General features: G+C 35.3%; 1 protein-coding gene across 1 annotated transcript in view; it reads left to right on the top strand.

The window, feature by feature from the left end:
• ZNHIT6 (zinc finger HIT-type containing 6) overlaps window positions 1-19,165 on the top strand; it is a 35,218-nt gene extending 16,053 nt beyond the window's left edge. Inside the window, exons 9-10 of the mRNA XM_034437134.3 lie at window positions 13,599-13,735; window positions 18,896-19,165. Of these exons, the coding sequence (XP_034293025.2) occupies window positions 13,599-13,735; window positions 18,896-18,972 (214 nt within the window). The 3' untranslated portion in view covers window positions 18,973-19,165. The remainder of the gene's footprint in view (window positions 1-13,598; window positions 13,736-18,895) is intronic.
• Window positions 19,166-19,827: the final 662 nt, after the last annotated feature.

The following is a 19,827-nucleotide window of genomic DNA, read 5'->3' as shown; positions in this document are numbered from 1 at the left end:
AAGAACCAATTGCCAAATAATACAATCTGATTGAGGAACTACATCTTCTTATTTTCTCAAGTGACTTTCCAGAAAAGGTTTTGTGAGTAAAAGAAATTCTTGTAATAAAAAAATATGTGTTTGGGATAATATATTTACCTCATCATGAATCACAAGTAATTAATAAGGATTTTTGATACCTGAATAAACTTTTATGTACACTACTTATATGTGTATGGCTTCAAATATTCCTTCAGAAGTGTTATAGGAGCACTTATAGTAAGATGTCAGTGAAGGACTAATGTTGAACTTCAGTTCCTTTGTATGATAACTAAACTGTTAGGCGCACACATATTTGTTGTGAAGAATATCCCCTTATTTTGTGTTTTAAAGACCTAAATATTATTATTAATTCTAAATATTGAGCTAGTCCTTACCTGTTAATGGATAGCTGGTAATGGATAGCTGAACGTACTGGAGTTTATTTTTTCTTTCATTGCCAAATCTGTCTTGAGGATTTCCAGTCATTATATGCCAGTGTGAACCATTACCAATATTACAGCAATCTTTCTTTTAAACTTGTGATAGTTTTCATTAGTCTTTTACAATCTTCAAATTTCTACTCCTACTATTCCACATCACTATAATATTTTCCACGATGTTTGTCTGATGAGAAAGTGCAATGTAAACATAGTTTCAGGGTTTTCTTTCAGAACTAACTTGTGTCATCCCTATTTGTTCCCAAAGGCATTTGTTTAAATTTGCTATAATTTAGTTTGATTTCAGTTTTGTCAATGCTATTGGATTTGTCCATCTTTAAATGAGCAATTATTAAGTAGTGGGCACTATTCAATTTTTTTAATGTGTCATTAAGTATTGAATTTAATGAACCTTACCATCATAGAATTCTGTAACTACTTAATAACCATTAAGCTACCTGCAATTTTTAAAGTAATATGTTGAAGAAACTTTTTTAAGAACTACATTTTTATTTACATTATTTTTTTTAAGAATTACACTGGTTTTTTATTACTACAAAGCTATGAATAGCTAAAAGGTAACCTTGTTCATGTTTCTCATTTTTTTTACAGGATTCTATCAGTATTTCCATTTTATGCTGAGAGCCTGTTTTGCCTCATTTGCTCAGTGATATACTTCCTTATGTATTTCAATATATTTTAATGTGCTAAATTATCAGGAACCCATTATATTCTTGAAAAACAGTCATCTAAATTCATTCAACAAACAGTGCTCGCTCTTCTCCATTTGCAATTGTACTATAAATAGATACCTTATGTTTCCTTAGATTGCACAAGATTGTAGATTGGCATCTTGAATATCAAAAATGAAATGTTAACAATAGGTACCGTAGTACTTACATTCAGATACACGTCTCATTTTCTGCACCTAAACAATGAAATTACTAAAAACTACAAAATGAGTTCTATACTTGAATATCCTGAATGTTAACCTGTGTTTTGTTTTGTTTCTCTTGTCAATACTACTACTGGATATTTAAGGCACGCAAAATGTTCTAACATAGAACATTCTAATCCTGAAATAGGACATCCTGTATTGTAATAGTCCACTTTGGAAGCTGAATTGCTTTCCAGAACATTTGGAAAGATGGGGAATGGATCATTTGCATACCCATATTGGATAGGGCTTAGCATTTCCTATATCCATGCAATCCAACTGTGCTAATCACCATATCTACACACCTGGGTGGATACGGCCTACAAAAAATACATATTTAATTTTTGAAGGATAATGCACCAACAATACATATCTAAATACCAAAAGATAAAAAAGTTTGCTAGATTACCTTGAAATTAAGGCTGTTTTTTACAGATAAATTCAGGAAAAATTCCACCCAAAAAAAAAGAGAGAGAAAAGAAGGATTTTTAGAATTGAAATGTTCAAGCTTCATATTTTCTCACCAGTTACTTGTTGACAACTTATCCCATCATGTGTAACCTTTTATAATTGCCTAATATTGGTCAGTCATTTATTCATATACTATAGTCAGTATATGCCAGCAATATTTTTTTTTCCAAACCTGGTAGTTCCCAGCACTACTTCAAAAGCCCTCATTTTCTTAAAAGGAAAATTTAAACGGCAAATGGTTGACAGAATAGCTAAAAAAACTCTAGTCTTTTTTTTTTACAAGCAGTTACTTGTTAGCATATAAATAATGAAACGTTTCAAGGATTGTTTTGTACCAAGCTGATTCTACCATGACTCTGTGACAGATTTAAAAAAAAGTTCATATGAGTCCCAAACTTTTTAAGCTATCCTCAGTGTATATCAGTGAGAAGATAAATACTACAAAGTATGTAGATATTGTAGAATTTGAACCGATAAAAGTGGAAGAATAATTGGGACTATCATCAATAATTTGAATTGTTTCTTTCTCCTTTTTGAGGTAGGAATTTTGTGTGTTGCTGTGCTTTTGTGCATTTTCACTTCTCTTTGCCAAAAGGGAATCCCCCTGTTTATCTTTTACTGACAGAAATGAACTAGAATTGTTCTCCTGACCTTGTCATGAGAGGTTTGACCTTTCATTGGCAGAGCCATTGGAATATGTTTGTTTTCAAAAGTGAGTGGCTTTTTGGCAGGCAATCAGCAAATAAAAACTTTATAAGAATGCAAAGACCTTATGGGAATGTGGAATTTAAGATTTTTTTTTAATGTAACCTATTGTATATTAATTGAAGACTTTTATTCATGAAGGGACATTTGCCAGGTACAATGACTACATGGCCTAACAGCACTTTTAATAAAGAGACTTTGTTCTTTTAAAGGTCCTTGTCTCGAATAACTAAAATTTATGCAATACTTGATATATCTGATTTATTTTCTCACTCTATTTCATCATAAAAGTTACACAATTTCTAATGCATTGGTTTTATATAATTCATCATAAGTATAATTTGGCAAAGACATCAGACTATTTCTATATCTATCTTATCTAAATTAAAATCCACATACTAGACTTTATTTGGGAGTGTGAAAAGGGCACATTGGTAGGCGGAGTGAAACTTATGTACCACTTGCAGGTTTGGAGTTCGTGATATAGATCCAAGCTTGTCTGCATGAATTTGCCAGCTGCAGAAGCCATTATGTCAGATACTTTTTCAGCTAAAGTTCTGTGTAGCTGTATAACTCTTAAAAATTACTCAGTAAGGACCAACTGAGGTCCTTACTGAGGTTTCTTCTTATTAGGGAAGAAAATAAGAAAACGTGTGGTTCTAGAGACTGTTTTGCTATAATGAATTATTGAATCTTCCACAATGATTGATTAATCGGTATGTTTATAGCCTGCCCCTTCAGTGCTGTCTTTGATACCATTTCCACCCTGTTTTAAATTCCAAAATTATAACTGAAGAGTGCTAAAACTATAGTTTAAAAGACATCTGTGGGAAAGCAAAGTGAGAATTAATTTATCTTGCCCTGCTTCTGGATAAGATCTGAATTTACTCCTTAGCAAACATCAGTAGAACTTTTGAATAAAACTCAAAGCTGTAAGGAATTGCTGAAGCTACAGCATTGGAACAAAACAAATTTCTTTACTATGTATATATGTTGGGAATAGTGATAACTAGCTGCACAAATTTAAAATTGTGGACTTCTAACTAAAGGGGTGATTCCAAGAAGTTTGTGTTAGTTAATGGTGACACCATACCTCAAATTTACTTCAGAGCAGTTTTAGATTATGTGACCACATACGTAAGAGTTTTGTCTCACTGATTATTCAGAACATACAGAAGTAATAAACATCAGAATACTCAAAAACAATACTGTATGTCCTAATAGTGCCTTTCCTAACTTAGTTTCTTCCTTTCTTAGTCTTGTATTGGGACTACATCCTCCAGAGGTTTCAACCATATTGGATGGAAATGCTGGTTATTTGTCGAACCAGAATTTATGGAGACTGCCAGGTTGGAAAATGCTTCTGTGCTAAAAATAAAAAATAAAAAAAAATCCTGGCCTTTGTGTAATACCATACTTGGTTTTAGTAAATGCAAAACAAAATTGAACATACCCAACTGAAAACAAGTTGTTAGCATGGAATGTGTTTATCCTTTCTCTATCAATGTTATTTCCTTTTAGAATATTTAATTCCAGTCTATCTGCTCAGTTATTTTTAACTTTTCCTAAGGAGATGTGAACTTTTTTTATTCCATTCAGTTTCATATTAATTTTTAAAATTCTTTAGGGTCTGCAAACCCTGTCACATATTATTACATTTGAAAAGGGAAATGTATGAATAGTTGATAGTTGTTTTCTGGGACTTCCTAACTTGCTGCATTTCCTCCTATTGTGTCTCAGTTTTGCATATTTTCCTACTGTACACATTCCTGAGTTTCAGTCCCATTGCCCTGCTGCATTCATTAAAACAACCTTTAATGAGTGAAATGGTATTCTTGGTACTATTCTTTATTATCTCACTGGCAATCGCTTTCGAATGAGCTTGTTCATGGACTTTGGTCTTACTCTTTAAAATACATATATTGAATGCTGTACTGTTATCTTTCCTTATTCAAACTTTTGCTCCTAGCCCTGCTGCCTCTATCTGTCCCCAGTCTGTGACTTTTAAACTTCATTGGAATCTTTATAGATCTGTAGATCTGGTAACAGATGGCCTGAGTTATTTTCGTCCTTTTCAGCTTTCTCAATAGTAGCCTGAATTGCTACTATCTATGTATATATGACTTGCAGTGTAAATCCAGTCACATTTCTGTACTTTGCACCTTGCATTAAACTTTATCTTCCCCCACCCCCCTCAGTGCTTCAAGAACAGTAGAAAACAATACTGCTTGGAAGGGAAGTTGCTGCCTTGCTGGTCAAGAACCATCAAGTAAGGGGCAAGGAATCAGCTGAAATGTGGGAAGGTTGGGGAGAAGTAGCAGTGAGTTTAAAATCTTTGTGTAAAAAAGGGACAATCAGCAGTTTGGTATCGCTTCATTCTAGTTTGCAGTAACTTGTCTAGCTTCACTGTGTTGTATGCCTGAAATGTCATGTCCAACCCTAGCAGCCATGTTAAGGTATATGATAAGCAGTTCTTGAGACAGTAACCAACAAATACATGATTAACAACCTGTTGAAAATCTGACTGATAGTAGAATTGGCAGTTAATTTTCAGGCATTTCATGGCATTCTATTCCATGTTAAGACTAAGTTTGTGCGTCCTTAGATTCAGTGTTGCTCTTGAATATTAAGGTCCTTAGTAGAGCCATTCACTGGGAAGAATGTTTTCTTTTTTTTCAAATTTTCTGAACAAGAATGACACACTTATAAAAAGATATGTTTCAGTGATATCCAGGTTGAATTATTAGTCCCTCTGGGCCTAATTCTGAATATTGTCAGAAGTTGCACTTAATTCAGAATACAGCTGCGATATGCTGCTTACTATAGGTAGTAATTTCAGAAGAGGGTCATTGGTTTACCTGGCAAGTGGAAAGTGAAGAATGTAAGTCAATCTTAATAGGTCTGTCTTTCTCCCATACAGTATGTGTTGTATAATTTTGAAAAGTTGTCTTTATTTCATTGGCATTTAAAACTGGCAACTCAAAACATGGCCTCCTTGGTGTATGCACCAAAATTGAGCAACTTCTTTCCAGGAGGATCTGTTCCCTCTTTTTTATTATTTTTCCTTCTAAAATCTGTTGTCCTTATAATTGTAAAAGGAACATATTTGGGGCCTTAATTTTAATTGTCTTAAGCAATTTTAAATATGGAATTATTGCATAAATGAATGTTTTAGGAGGGTTTTCTTTAACTGAATTTTCAGGCCACTGTGGTTATGATAGTCAAAGCCAAGTCTCAACATTTTCCTTCTCTGGATCACATTTTTGAAATGTTCAAAGTGTATTTGTGTGTCTGAAATTGGGTTAAACAGTCACTGAAGTAGCATAGCCAACTACTTTCATGTTTTAAGAATACATTCATGGCATGTTTTACAACACACATCTGTTCTACAAATGTCTACAATCTAGATACATTGTATAGGAACCTTTTTCTTCAGCAGTGTTGTCATTTACCTAAGTAAAATATGAATTTCAGAGTTCACTGCATTATAAACATATGCACGATCCTTTATAAAGAGAGTTAAAAAGTGCCATTCTTCAGATTATGGTAATATACACTACAGTGGGGCAAAAAAGTATTTAGTCAGCCACCAATTGTGCAAGCTGTCCCACTTAAAAAGATGTGAGAGGCCTGCAATTGACATCATAGGTAGACCTCAACTATGAGAGACAGACTGAGAAAACAAAATCCAGACAATCACATTGTCTGATTTGGAAAGAATTTATTTGCAAATTATGGTGGAAAATAAGTATTTGGTCAATATCAAAAGTTCATCTCAATAGTTTGTTATATATCCTTTGTTGGCAATGACAGAGGTCAAATGTTTTCTGTAAGTCTTCACAAGGTTGGCACACACTGTTGCTGGTATGTTGGCCCATTCCTCCATGCAGATCTCCTCTAGAGCAGTGATGTTTTGGGGCTGTTGCTGGGCAACACGGACTTTCAACTCCCTCCAAAGTTTTTCTATGGGGTTGAGATCTAGAGCCTGGCTAGGCCACTCCAGGACCTTGAAATGCTTCTTACGAAGCCACTCCTTCGTTGCCCGGGCGATGTGTTTGGGATCATTGTCATGCTGAAAGACCCAGCCACGTTTCATCTTCAATGCCCTTGCTGATGGAAGGAGGTTTGCACTCAAAATCTCACGATACATGACCCCATTCATTCTTTCCTGTACATGGATCAGTCGTCCTGGTCCCTTTGCAGAGAAACAGCCCCAAAGCATGATGTTGCCACCCCCATGCTTCACAGTAGGTATGGTGTTCTTTGGATGCAACTCAGCATTCTCTCTCCTCCAAACACGACGAGTTGTGTTTCTACCAAACAGTTCTACTTTGGTTTCATCTGACCATATGACATTCTCCCAATCCTCTTCTGGATCATCCAAATGCTCTCAAGCAAACTTCAGATGGGCCCGGACATGTACTGGCTTAAGCAGGGGGACACATCTGGCACTGCAGGATCTGAGTCCCTGGCAGAGTAGTGTGTTACTGATGGTAGCCTTTATTACGTTGGTCCCAGCTCTCTCCAGGTCATTCACTAGGTCCCCCCGTGTGGTTCTGGGATTTTTGCTCACCGGTCTTGTAATCATTTTGACCCCACAGGGTGAGATCTTGCATGGAGCCCCAGATCGAGGGAGATTATCAGTGGTCTTGTATGTCTTCCATTTTCTAATTATTGCTCCCACAGTTGATTTCTTCACACCAAGCTGTTTGCCTATTGCAGATTCAGTCTTCCCAGCCTGGCGCAGGTCTACAATTTTTGTTTCTGGTGTCCTTTGACAGCTCTTTGATCTTTACCATAATGGAGTTTGGAGTGTGACTGGTTGAGGTTGTGGACAGGTGTCTTTTATACTGATAACAAATTCAAACAGGTGCCATTAATACAGGTAATGAGTGGAGGACAGAAGAGCCTCTTAAAGAAGAAGTTACAGGTCTGTGAGAGCCAGAAATCTTGCTTGTTTGTAGGTGACCAAATACTTATTTTCCACCATAATTTGTAAATAAATTCTTTCCAAATCAGACAATGTGATTGTCTGGATTTGTTTTCTCATTTTGTCTTTCACACTTGAGGTCTACCTATGATGTCAATTACAGGCCTCTCTCATCTTTTTAAGTGGGAGAACTTGCACAGTTGGTGGCTGACTAAATACTTTTTTGCCCCACTGTATATCAGGGAAATGAATTGTTGTTTAACAGTGAAGATAACTGTTACATGATCCATTTTTTTCCAAAAATTGCATCCAAAAGTGTGTTGATTTACAACTTCAGTTGAGAAGCATGGAAGTGGTTAAAGAGGTTAGCTGAGGGGAAACAGTTGGTAATTCAGTTGACAAAGTGTTTTTCAGGAAATTGCGTTTTATCTAGTGTTTGAATCCTTTTTATGGGGATTACAGCCAAAGAATCATTCAGGTGCCAGTGTTCTTTATAAATCATCTTGAAAAAGATTGACAATCTTAATTCTTTCTCTCTGAATTATTAAATTAGTATTGAGACAAACATATACACAAAATTTTAAATAAGTTGTGTAAACTAAATTTACAATCCAGTGTGTAGTTTTTTCCCTTGCCGTACAACTGAGGAGTAAATCTTGATGTATTCTAGTTTAGAAATCATAACCACAAGGAAGGTTTATTCACCACTTAGGAATGAATGTCCATCTGTTAGTTATTATCTCTGCTGTAATTCAGCTCCTCTGAATTAATACATGAAAGGAATTGTAAGATATATATATATCTTCTTTGTTCGTTCTATTCTCCTACTTCATGAAATGAAGTCAGATATTCTACATTATTGTTAGTAGACCATATTCTATTAGCAATGCACTGCTTTTGACAGCCAGTGTAACAGAATGCTTTCACTAGAGAGACCCAAGTTCATTCATCTTCTTCATATTCAGCTATGGAAGATCATTGGGTGGCTTTGAGCAGTAATTTTCTCTCACCCTGAACTACTCAAAGGGCCGCCTTGAATTCCTAAGGGAAAGGTGAGATACAAATATAGCAAGTAAGGAAATAAACATGTCTTTTTTCTTGAATCTTATGAAATGTTACACACATGGTTCCCAAATTCATTTCCTTGAGGACTGGTCTATAAAATATAATGCTAACCGATTTACCGCTTTCAGGAGTCATCTTTGTCAGTATATGCTGATATCAGAATATTTTAAAAAATTCTTACTCAAGAATTCTTTTCCCAAGCGCAGTATTCATCTGAGTACTCTGCAAGATGAAGAGCAACTCCATAAGATTTTTATCTTTATCATCATTCACAGGCTACAAAATTTCCATTATTAAAACTGTTGAATGCCAAAGATTGATGAAAGATTAAATCCTGCAATGCCATTGGAATGACTTAAAGGACAAAGATTGTGAGGAGTGAAAAGAAAGAATTTAAAGTTGTACTATTTGATCAGAGATAAACAATTTGTACAATATTTCTGGTAACTTCTACTGGACCTTTTGTTGAAGCAGCATTGAAAAGATGACAATTTATGGGTTGGTAGATAAAAGTTAGGCTATGGGAAGAAAAGGTCTGTTATATTTTAACCCATTTTATAATTACAATAAGCTATATTATCTTATGCTTGGTGTGCTGAAGGTTAGATGCTACTTCTTTATCATTGTGTTTACTTTTTACTCTCTCCCACCTCCGCACCTGAATTCCCTTGAAATTTTCTTTTTCCTTGTGGCTTATTTTGGATTTGTTTTTACTGTGGTCACTTAAAAACTTCATTAAAACTATTTAAAAAATAATTACCCATTTATCCTCATTATGACAGAGAGGCAGGGTATGTGTTTTTAAAATTTACTGGAAATAGCATCATCTATAAAGTAAAATATTAGAAACTAACAAAGACTGTTTTGTATAAAGAGACATGAAAAAATGCACCTTTACCATGGGTACTGTGAAAACTAAAATTAGGAGAGATTGAAGTGAACTAAACAACACCTTTGCCTCTTTCATTTATCTCAGAAAATTTTCTGTCAAATTGGGAGAAGATTAAGAAGCTTAAAAAGCCCAGGTTGAAAGAGACAGAGCAGATAGTAACCAACTTTTGAAAAAAAAAAAAATTCAGAGAGAGAAGGAAGCAAAAGCTTTAAAAGAGAACAAGGACAAAGCTGTCCAAATGGCACAGCACTAAAGAATACAAATTATGATCCAGCAGTAAATACTTGTATCCTATCTTTTGAGACATTGTCATGTTTAGCCAAACATGATTAGCTAAAGATTAATATATAACCTTCTGGTCCTTTCTTAGCTTCCTTTCATCTCTTCCTTCCTTCCCGCTGATCATGGAAATTAGATGTCAACAAGAATGTAAGAGATAAAACTTTATTATAAAAGCTGTGGGTGGGTAGAGGTGGTTTCTTCTGATATAAAAAAAGGTCAAATCTGATACTGTCATCCCTGTAGTTTAACTTTTAAACACCTAAACCTAGGCTTGTTGTTTTAGCAGTGTTGAAAGTCTGAGGTAAATTGATAAATTGAATAAACAAGGTATTTCAAGGCTTGTTTAAGTGCTGAATAAATTTATGTTGCAGGGAAACAGAATAGTATCTTTTTAATGGAAAGAGGGGTAACCAAGGAATTAAAAATAAAACAGGGCAATAAGTTTAGTTAGTGACATTACTGTAAGAAAAACTCTTCTCTCTTATAATTCTTTAGCTCTTCACACTCTTCCAAAAGTTTGGGTATTAGCCAGAAGTTGTCCCTGTCTGTCAACCAATGAAGTTTACTTAAAACTAGGCCTTGGTGATCTAACACTTGAATAATTTACTATCATAAAATAGTTTAAAGTACAAATGTTTTATGCTCTGCCAAGCTGGACGCTAAGGATGTTTTGTCTAAAACATGAGATAATGGAAAGTGTATTGTGGCATGTGAATGACTTTAGCCTTTTGGTGGTAAATGTTTGCTTAACCAGAAAAGAATGCGTGGAGATTCTTGCCAGTGGAAAGGTACCGCCGTCCTTTGTATTAAAGTACTGTAAATAAATCAGTAAATATGTTTCTCCTCATATGCTGTTCCAAATGTTATGAAAGCGCTCTTTGAATTTAAAATACTCTTATCCTTTTTTAAAAAATGGGTTTAGGAAGAACTGGTCATAATTACTTGAGGTAAAAAAATAAAACAAATTATTTTCATGATGATTGAAGTTGGAGTGAAAGGAAGTAACTCTTGCATAAAGTTCTTTCTTTTCAAACCAGGAAATGCAAGTTGCATTACTGTATTTTAATTGAATTTGGACCATTAAAATCTAACTCTGTGAACTTATCAAAAATACTAACCTGTGCCCTGTCGTTACTGTTAAGGAATTCTATAGCAGAAATTAGTCTATACAAGTCCAGATTAGGATAATTGCATATTTGACATTGAAAAGGACAACCTGGTGCCTTCTCGATCCCTCAGACTCCCTGCTCCCATAATGGTTTTAAGAGCATGGTAGTCATTTTATAATTATAATTTTGCTTAGGAATGTATGTCTGTTCATTTGGCGTTTGGGACATTGGCATTCTCATTATTTTCCTATGAAAAGCTTATTCTGAAGTGTAGTATTTGATACATTGATAATTGTAAAAAAAAGTGGCTAAATACAAATTATTATAGTTATTTAGAAATATTATATTGTTTAGTTATTGCTGTTAATGCATCATCGGAGGGAGGGGCGAAGGTACCTGGTATATGGAATTGGTGTTAGATCCAAGTCATCTGGATAATTCTAGAAACACGAATGGAATTTTTCTTTGAGGAATTCAGTTTGCAGTTGTTGGTATGAGAAGTTCAGGATTAAACTAAGTTACAGTATTGCAATTTGAATTCTTTCTGCTTTTCTAATGGTATATAACCGTGATGGCGAACCTATGGCACGAATGCTACAGGTGGCACGCAGAGCCATATCTGTGGGCACGTGAGTGTTGCCCTAGCTCAGCTCCAGCGCGCCGGCCAATTGATTTTCAGGCCTTGCAGGCCCACCAGAAGTCAGGAAATGGGCTATTTCTGGCCTCCGGGGACCCTCTGGGGGAAGGCCGTTTTTGCCCTCACCAGGCTCCTAGAAAGCCTCTGGAGCCTGGGGAGGGCGAAAAACGGGCCTACCAGGCCCACCGTGCCATCGTGTGCCAAAAGCGGGGGCAGTGTGTGTGGGGGGGTCACGTGCATGCGCGTGGGGGCTTTGAATTATGGATGTGGGCACACGCGCGCACAACCTGCGCGCGTGTGCCCACAATGGCTGCGTTCCCCCCATTTTTGGCACATGACGGCAAAAAGGTTAGCCATCCCTGGTATATAACTTATGGGCCCATCTATCTCTAGAAAATCGAGTGAGATAAAGGGATAATAAAACCTTTTTAAAAGATGCTTTCAGCTATATAGCCACCATACAATTTTTTTAAGGTAGTAACATTCATTTTGCTTCGATAGTCAAAGGATTAGATGTAACAGAATCAAAGCCATTAGAGTAATTTTTATTATTAATTATCTTATTTGGTGGGCTGTTAGATCCGATAAATTGCCAATAATGGTGAGCTATTAGATTCAATAAGCTCTAGAAATGAAATGAAATGAAATTACATGATGGGGTGTCTTTAAATTGCAAATGTTGATTTAAAAGCTCTTGCTTGCAACTTCCTGCACAGCAAAAGAGTAAGGTATGACTACTGTGTCATTTTTCTATTTGCAGAAAGTTGTAGGAGGGGCACTTGTAATCCTACCTAGCATCATTCATAGTGAGAAATGTATCGGTTTTATTTGTGTTCCACCTATGTGTGTTCAGTTCATACTACATGTCTATCTTTGTCTATTATTACAATTCACATTACATTAACAACAAATAGGCACTTCAATGTATCTGTTTGGTGCATTCTAGCACAAACAGAAGACTTTAATTTGTGTTCCATGTGGAAATATACATGTAGGAGAAAACATCTCAAGCACTTTATATATTTCTCCCTTATAACATTACTGTTATTTTTATCATTTTGATTTCTACTGCTGCTTATAATTTTAGCATGTTGTAACTTACCCAGAGTCTTCTGAGTTAGGCAGCCTATAAAATCTGTAAAACAAAATGAATGAATAAATGTTCTGTATTTTAAAATTGCTAAATTATTTGTTAGTTATACAATCATGTTTAATGTGGTGTATGCTTTTCTATGCATACAGATTGATTTTATTCCTGCACTGAGCAGTGGGATTGGATTTGATCACCTAAAATACTTTGCAATTTTTTGTTTCAAACAAAAACTAAATATGGAACATGCCTACATCTTTGTCAGAAAGAAATGGCCTACTGTTTTAAGATATTTTCATCTAAGTGAATTGAAATTTTGCAAGAATTATAATAAAAATGCTAAAAGTATTCTTGCTATTTGAAAAATCCTAAATATATATATAGAGAGACATTTTTCAAAATTTAAATCCACTGATTAAGCCTTCATGGCCTGAAAATCTGAAATGTGATACATATTTACTCAAAGGCATTCTCTTTACTAAAGAAATGTTAAATAAAATAGTTGTAACTCTCCCTTCCTCCCTCCCCCTTTCTTTCAGACAATGCTACATAGCTAAGTTATTTCAACATCATAAGCAAAGCCCAAATTAGGTATTCCTGTAGCTGGAAAAGAAAAAAAAAAACTTATGTTGGAACATCCTAAAAATGGACTGTTTATAAAGGCCAACAATATGAAATTGCACATTGCAACAGAATGTTGAGCTGTACGAGATTTATTATTACCTCATATTTGAATAAATTTTAGGGAATTTCCATTGATAGCCTGAAGTACACATATCTTTTTATGGAATACAAGGTGAATTGGCACTGCATTAAAATAGGTCTTGTAAAGTGACTCATCAAACATATTTTCACATGTCCTAGAAAGCTGAAGTTTGATCAGCAAACCTGTCACCTTTTTTTTAAGGCTGACATCTGATTAGAGCAAATGAATGTTTGTTCCTAAAAAAAGTCATATTGTTTATGTTGGAATAATCAAATCTCTGTATAATACTTACTATGCTTATTATCCTTTCCAAAAGGTATCAAGAATTGGATGCCAATAAAAGCCTTCTAGACAATTTGAAAGGGAAGATTGTCATTGAATATCCAACTCTGCATGTGGTATTGCGGAAATTCACAACAGATATGGTGATTCTTGGCCAGAATGTAAACAAAGGTATTTGTTGTATATTCTAAATAATATCTGATGCAGTGAATAAACATATACTTAGGTAGTGGTCTATGAATGTCATAATCATATACAGCAGATACATGATTGGCATATATGTTTATTCTTTCTACTTAAATTTCATGTAACTTAATTGTTGCAATAACTCACTAAAACATTTTCCCCCTATTTGCTCATTTATTTTGTGGGAAATATATCAAGATGTTACAGTTCTGATTTCTAAGTAATTGAATTTTATAGGATAGATGCCTTACAAATATTCTTCCAGATAATGTAGTGTAGCATGTGTTTTAATATGCAGTTTTCCAGAACAAAGGACCCAGTTTTCCAGAACAAATGATTAATTGGAAGTCTATGTACTACACCGAGCTTCAAATGTTCAAATTATGTCTGGCTATAAATTCTGCTTCGTGTAGGATGAAACCATTAAAGTTGAGAACCCAGGGTGCCTTCAAGGGCTATTAAACTTTAATTACCAGGGATGCTCATAACAGTTCAGCAATTACTAAAAGGCCTTGCCCATTAATTTTTTAAATAAAAGTTGAAAACTAGTAGTGTAGAATTAGTGTGATGGAATGAATAAAATATATATACTCTCTGACATCCTGTCACATGATCTCTCAGACTATATGTCGTATAATCTGAGGCTGAGAAAGCTGGGGGATGAAAAGTAATGTTTTTTTATAGACAGGAAGGAAAATTGACATGCGCAAGAAGGGGACAGGAAGTTACTAGTGTTGGAATTGGACTTGGAGGGAGAAAAGAAAAATGGGTAAAATGGAAGGTATTCAATTCAATTCAGTTGGTACTTAAACTTCCTTGGTTCCCAGCATCCCTAGTAGTTTTCAAACTGTTTTTCATGATATTCTATGGTGCCATATTCCATGGTTCCAGAACAAACTCACCAACTGTTCCGTTTATTAATAACCTGTTTTCCCCAAAATAAGATATCCCCTGATAATAAGCCCACTCGGGCTTTTGAGCATATGGTAATTAGGCCAAGTGCTTATTTCAGGGTTCAAAAAAATATAAGACAGGGTCTTATTTTCGGGAAAACACAGTAGTAATAGCATAGCAGTAGTATTTTAGGCTTATACACCACCCCATAGTGCTTTACAGCACTCTGGGGGGATTACAATGTAAAAACATTATTTGCATATTTTAAATAATTTATTAAGTTGTAAACTATCCTGTGGCACCCCTGTGAATTTTCTTCAGTGCTCCAGGTCACCATAGAGCACAGTTTGGGAATGATAGGGCTAGGATACAAAGAAATAGGCAGTCTTGAGCTGCCTATTATATAGAGTTATATATTCCAAGGTGACTGAAGAGCACCAAAAAAGATCAGCAAATTGTATTTGAATTTGATAGGATTGAGTAAATTTTATGGGTTTTCCATTAGTTTCCTGAAATACACTTCTGTCTTTATGGAATAAAGGTGAATTAGCACTATGCAAAGGAAGAAAATGATAAAGCATAGGATCTATCTAACCAGCACAGATATCCAGAGAGAAAAGAAGAGGCAAAGGCACTAAAAAGATAAAAAGTTATGCTAGCTATAAGAGATTTCCAGTTCCAAGGATAGTTCTTGGTTAACTGTGAAAAATTTAACAGCAAACATATTTTAGGGGAAGCTCACTCATTTCAACAGTAATGGTACTGTTGCCAGCATATGGTGAATCTCTGAATTCTCATAAATTATATGACAGCAGAAGCCAGAAGATCCAAATTTTGTTTGGATGCTTGAACCCCACTTGTATTGCTATCCAGCTGAAAGAATAAATTTTACAGAAAAACCAATCTCTCTATTCTTGATACACTATACATTTAAAAAAAAAAAACTGACTCAGTTCAGAAAAAAAAGACCTTGTATGCTTTTCTTTTTCTGATCAATCCAGTACATTTCTGGTGTATAGTTATTAAGATGTTTCTTGATAGAATTATCAAGATGTTGGTGACATTCTAGTTTTTATTCTGTTTCTCAGTGCTCATTATTTCCTGTAAGTTTTCCATTAGTTCTGTTTCAGTAAAATAAGTGGTCCTTACTAGGGGGTGTGGATTCCTCTCTTTATGTAAAATTACTTGACCTCATTTGAGCAAGAGTTAATAATGCTATGAAAGGAGAATTGGGGTAAGCTGAAATGCACCAGGAGCCAGGTGATGAGCACATCAGGAAATGAGTGATCACACTATGACATCAACAGCCAGGCATTAGGCAGTCCTGATTACGATATCTTTGGCTCCTATTCCACAGCACTCTGTTGAAATATTGAAATGTGCAGAGATACCAGGATTCAACAGTTTTCTGCATGAATTAGAAATCTTAAGAAAATCCTTAATGCAATACCACCTGACAAAATTATTTTATTAGCTGTTATAAAAAATTGCATATGTTGCTTTCTTAATACTTGCAGTGAAACATAGTGGTGTCATAATTTCTGATTTCTGTGACTTTTTGCCACAAAGGTATTGCCCTGAAAGAAAAGCAATTTTAGATGACCTCTTAAGGAAAAATAACAAAAGAAAGTAATTCTGTGCAACGTCTCCAACTTGGCAGGCCAAACATTTTTATTTCAGCTGAAACCTCAACTAGAGATTTCCTTCAGTCATAAACCCGTGGAAGTGATTCTCTTAGTATATGTTTGTGCATATTTGTATGTACGTCCATCTGTCAGAAATGAGAGGAACCCTTTTATGTCATCCACAATTATTGCCGGGGTGGGGGGAATGTTTCTATCATTAACATTTTTAATCTACCTTTTTGTCATTCCAAAACACAAGGCAGTGTGCACACTGCCTTGCACACTGGGTTTCTGATGGACTGCGTTCTTCTCAAATATGGAGATGCCTCATAGCAGATAATCATATCTCATTGGACCTTTTGAAACAGAGACATTATTTTTCCCTTACTGACTTCTCAACTGAGGACACCGGAGTTCCTACATCACACGTTAATAGTTTCTTTGGGAGAAGCGTAAAGGGCATATGTTCCATTTTCATATTTCTTTACTTTGATTATAGGAATAGTTTTACCAGCTAAATAAAGAGTGGGAAAATAGGACTGTAAGAATGGAAAATATACAGTAAGAAAAGAAAAGTGCTCCTGAGGTAATATCAGATCAACATATAATCTCTTTCAGCAAGCCTTCAAATCTTCCATTTCTTTGAGCAGACAGAATTCTGCTCAAAATTCTGACAGAATAGGAGACGAGTATCAATAGACAAGTATCAATCTCAAATGAATGAAAGGTCATTTTCTGAATAATGATCCAAATCACCCTTCCATCTGGGGCTAAAGTTGAAATTCAATGTGATTCTGAAATTCCAATCATTAGGATTCACATCACAGAAGTTTTTGACATTAAAGCTTGAGTTCAGACACCAAATATCAGATTATCAGAATAAATTGCAGGAAAAGGAAATACCAGGTTTTCTCTGGCATAGTAATCGTATTCAGTTTTTGTCCTAAATGTCATAACTATATCTCACAGAACTTCTGCCCAGAACCTTTCCAGCATACATAATAATATGAGAGGGGATGAATCATCTTGGATAAAATAATTAATAATATTTTTTTAGAACTTAAAACAAATAGTAAAAGGAATGCTGATCTTTATCAAAAATAGATATCCTTTTCATGAAGCCTGACCAAGCCCACAGAATATCTAACACTACTTTGGTGTTATTACTTTCTGACAGTTCTATTGCAAGCATTCTGATCCATAGAGTAGAGGATGAGTGAGTTCCTAAAATCAGCTCTTAAGAAACTGCTGTCAATAATTAGGGGCATTTGATTATTGGCACAGATTTGATTTTGGGACAGGGTTGACATAGTATCTATATACTGCTAAAACTCTTGTGTCTCTAATTTTCAATTGAGCAAAACAGCGCATCATAGGGCAACAATTTTTGGACCAAGCTACTTTAAGTGGCTAGCTTTTAGAATGTGTCTAAAATCTGGGGCACGGTACTCCCCTGGGGCTGAAACTTTTAAAAATTGTGGCAGCTTCCCACAAGCCAGAGCAGGAAATGTGATTGTCATTTCCAAATTACCTGACAGTATTCCACAATTCATTGGGGAAGCCAGCAGTCTAAACTCAGTTGTGATCGCTCATGTCCCTGCAAGCTTTCAAAAGCGTGAGAAGTGTAGCAAGGGTGCAGCACAGGTTGGAGAAGTGCGTGAGGATGTCCTGTTGGTCAGGACAGTGCATGAAAGTGTGTGAGTGGCCAGCATGAATGTAGGGGGACTGGGGAATGGTGTACAGGTGGGGGAGACTTACCCAAGCAACTTGTAACCTGCCCTGCAGTTTCCCTCCCTGCAAGCTTTCCACAAGCAAAATCAGTGGGGAAGACCGCAGGAAATTGCAAGTTTAAAGCCAGTAGGCAAGTAAGTGGCTGCTGCCACGTAGTGGAGGGAACAAGGTAGTGCAAGGATTGGACAGGGTGTGAAATGTGTAGAGCCAGGGAGATTACCTGAGAAGTGTGGCAAGGATGCAGCATAAATCAAGGGGGGATAGGGCAGGGAGGGGGTACAAGAATGTTACATGGGGTTGTGCGACTGAGCAGAGGGGCTAGTGCACAATTATTTAGCTGAAACAATGACCCAAATGGGTTGTATAGTTCATTCTGTTTTTTCCTCTGTTCCCCATTTTGTTAGTTTTAAGACATTAGCATGCACCCCTAGATTAAATATTTGAAACTATCTTAATTGATCAGAGGATAACAGAACCTTTTTTTTTTTTTTACTGTTAGCAATGTTTTTACAGATAGTCCTCATTTAGCAAACACAATTTGGAACAAGCAACTCAGTTGTTAAGTGAAGTGGTTGCTAAGTGAAACAGCAACTGTGCTTATGATCTTACTTCAGCTTTCCTTTGTTTTACAGACCTAGGAAGGGCTTATATGTAAGGATGGATCCCAAAGTTACTTTTTCATCATCATTAACTTTGAAAAGTTGTTGTGCAAGGCACTTGCTAAATCAGGGCTACCTATATTATTTTGAGGACTATAATTTTATAGCAAATCCAGAATTTCTGCACCTTATGACAAGCTATTTATTAATAATGGTGTGCTTATAGATAGTCCCATTAGCAACTAGATTGAGTAAATAACAAAAACTGTATAACTATATTTCTTTTTCCCCTTTAGAAATCAATACATCTAACGAAGACATGATTAAGGAAGATTCTTCTGAGGAAGAAGGGGAAATCCATGATAGCTCCTGAAGATATCAGTGGAATATAAATTGGAATATTTTATGTTACATGTATCATTTTGAGGAAATATTCAGCAAATATATTTGTCTTGAATGTTGTTTTTTACATTTAAAAAATTCAAAATCTATAATCACTGAAAAACAGTACAGACTGAACAAATAAATTCAATAAAGATTAAAGGATCAACTGTACAATAGAATTTTATAGAATTTGCAAGCTTGCTTTATTTTCATTTCTTGATCTCAGTCAGTGTAAATATTTGTTGTATGTTCATGTCCCTAACCAACATAGCTTCAAGTTCTTTAGATATATCATAAATATGTTAAAGAATGAGGAATCGCATCTCTATTTTCAAGCACTTGTTAATTATTCCATGAAGTTCTATCATTTATGGTTTCCATCACGTTCAAACATTCAGTCAGCTTTTAGATTTTCTTTGTACTCCTTTATGCTTAAGCCATGTATTCAAAGCAAACCTTTTTTTAAAGTAGATATTCACCAAGATATTTCTAAACGGCTCAATCACTTCTCTACTTTCATTTCTCATCCATTCATTCACATCATCTAATAGAATATTTTTCCTGTCGATTGCATTAATATTGCACATTTTTTTCACAAATATTTCCATTAATAAAGCCATTCCTGGGAGCAAAACATGCGTCAATCCACAATCATTAAATTGATACTCTTTGACATATCTTTTAATTCATAATTCTTTTTTTAATTAACAGATTAACAGAGGTGGACCTTGTGAGTCATCTAGTCAAACCGTCCGCCCAAGCCCTACACCATTTCTGATAGATGGCAGTCCAGTCTCTTCTTGAAAGCTTACAGTGATGAAGGTCCCACAACTTCTGAAGGCAA

Source organism: Pantherophis guttatus, chromosome 3 (assembly GCF_059756535.1).
Source record: "Pantherophis guttatus breed Tessera chromosome 3, ASM5975653v1, whole genome shotgun sequence".
In the NCBI taxonomy this organism is placed as follows: Eukaryota; Metazoa; Chordata; class Lepidosauria; order Squamata; family Colubridae; genus Pantherophis; species Pantherophis guttatus.
Note: the sequence above shows the minus strand (reverse complement) of the source record. Positions and strands in the feature narration are given on the sequence as shown.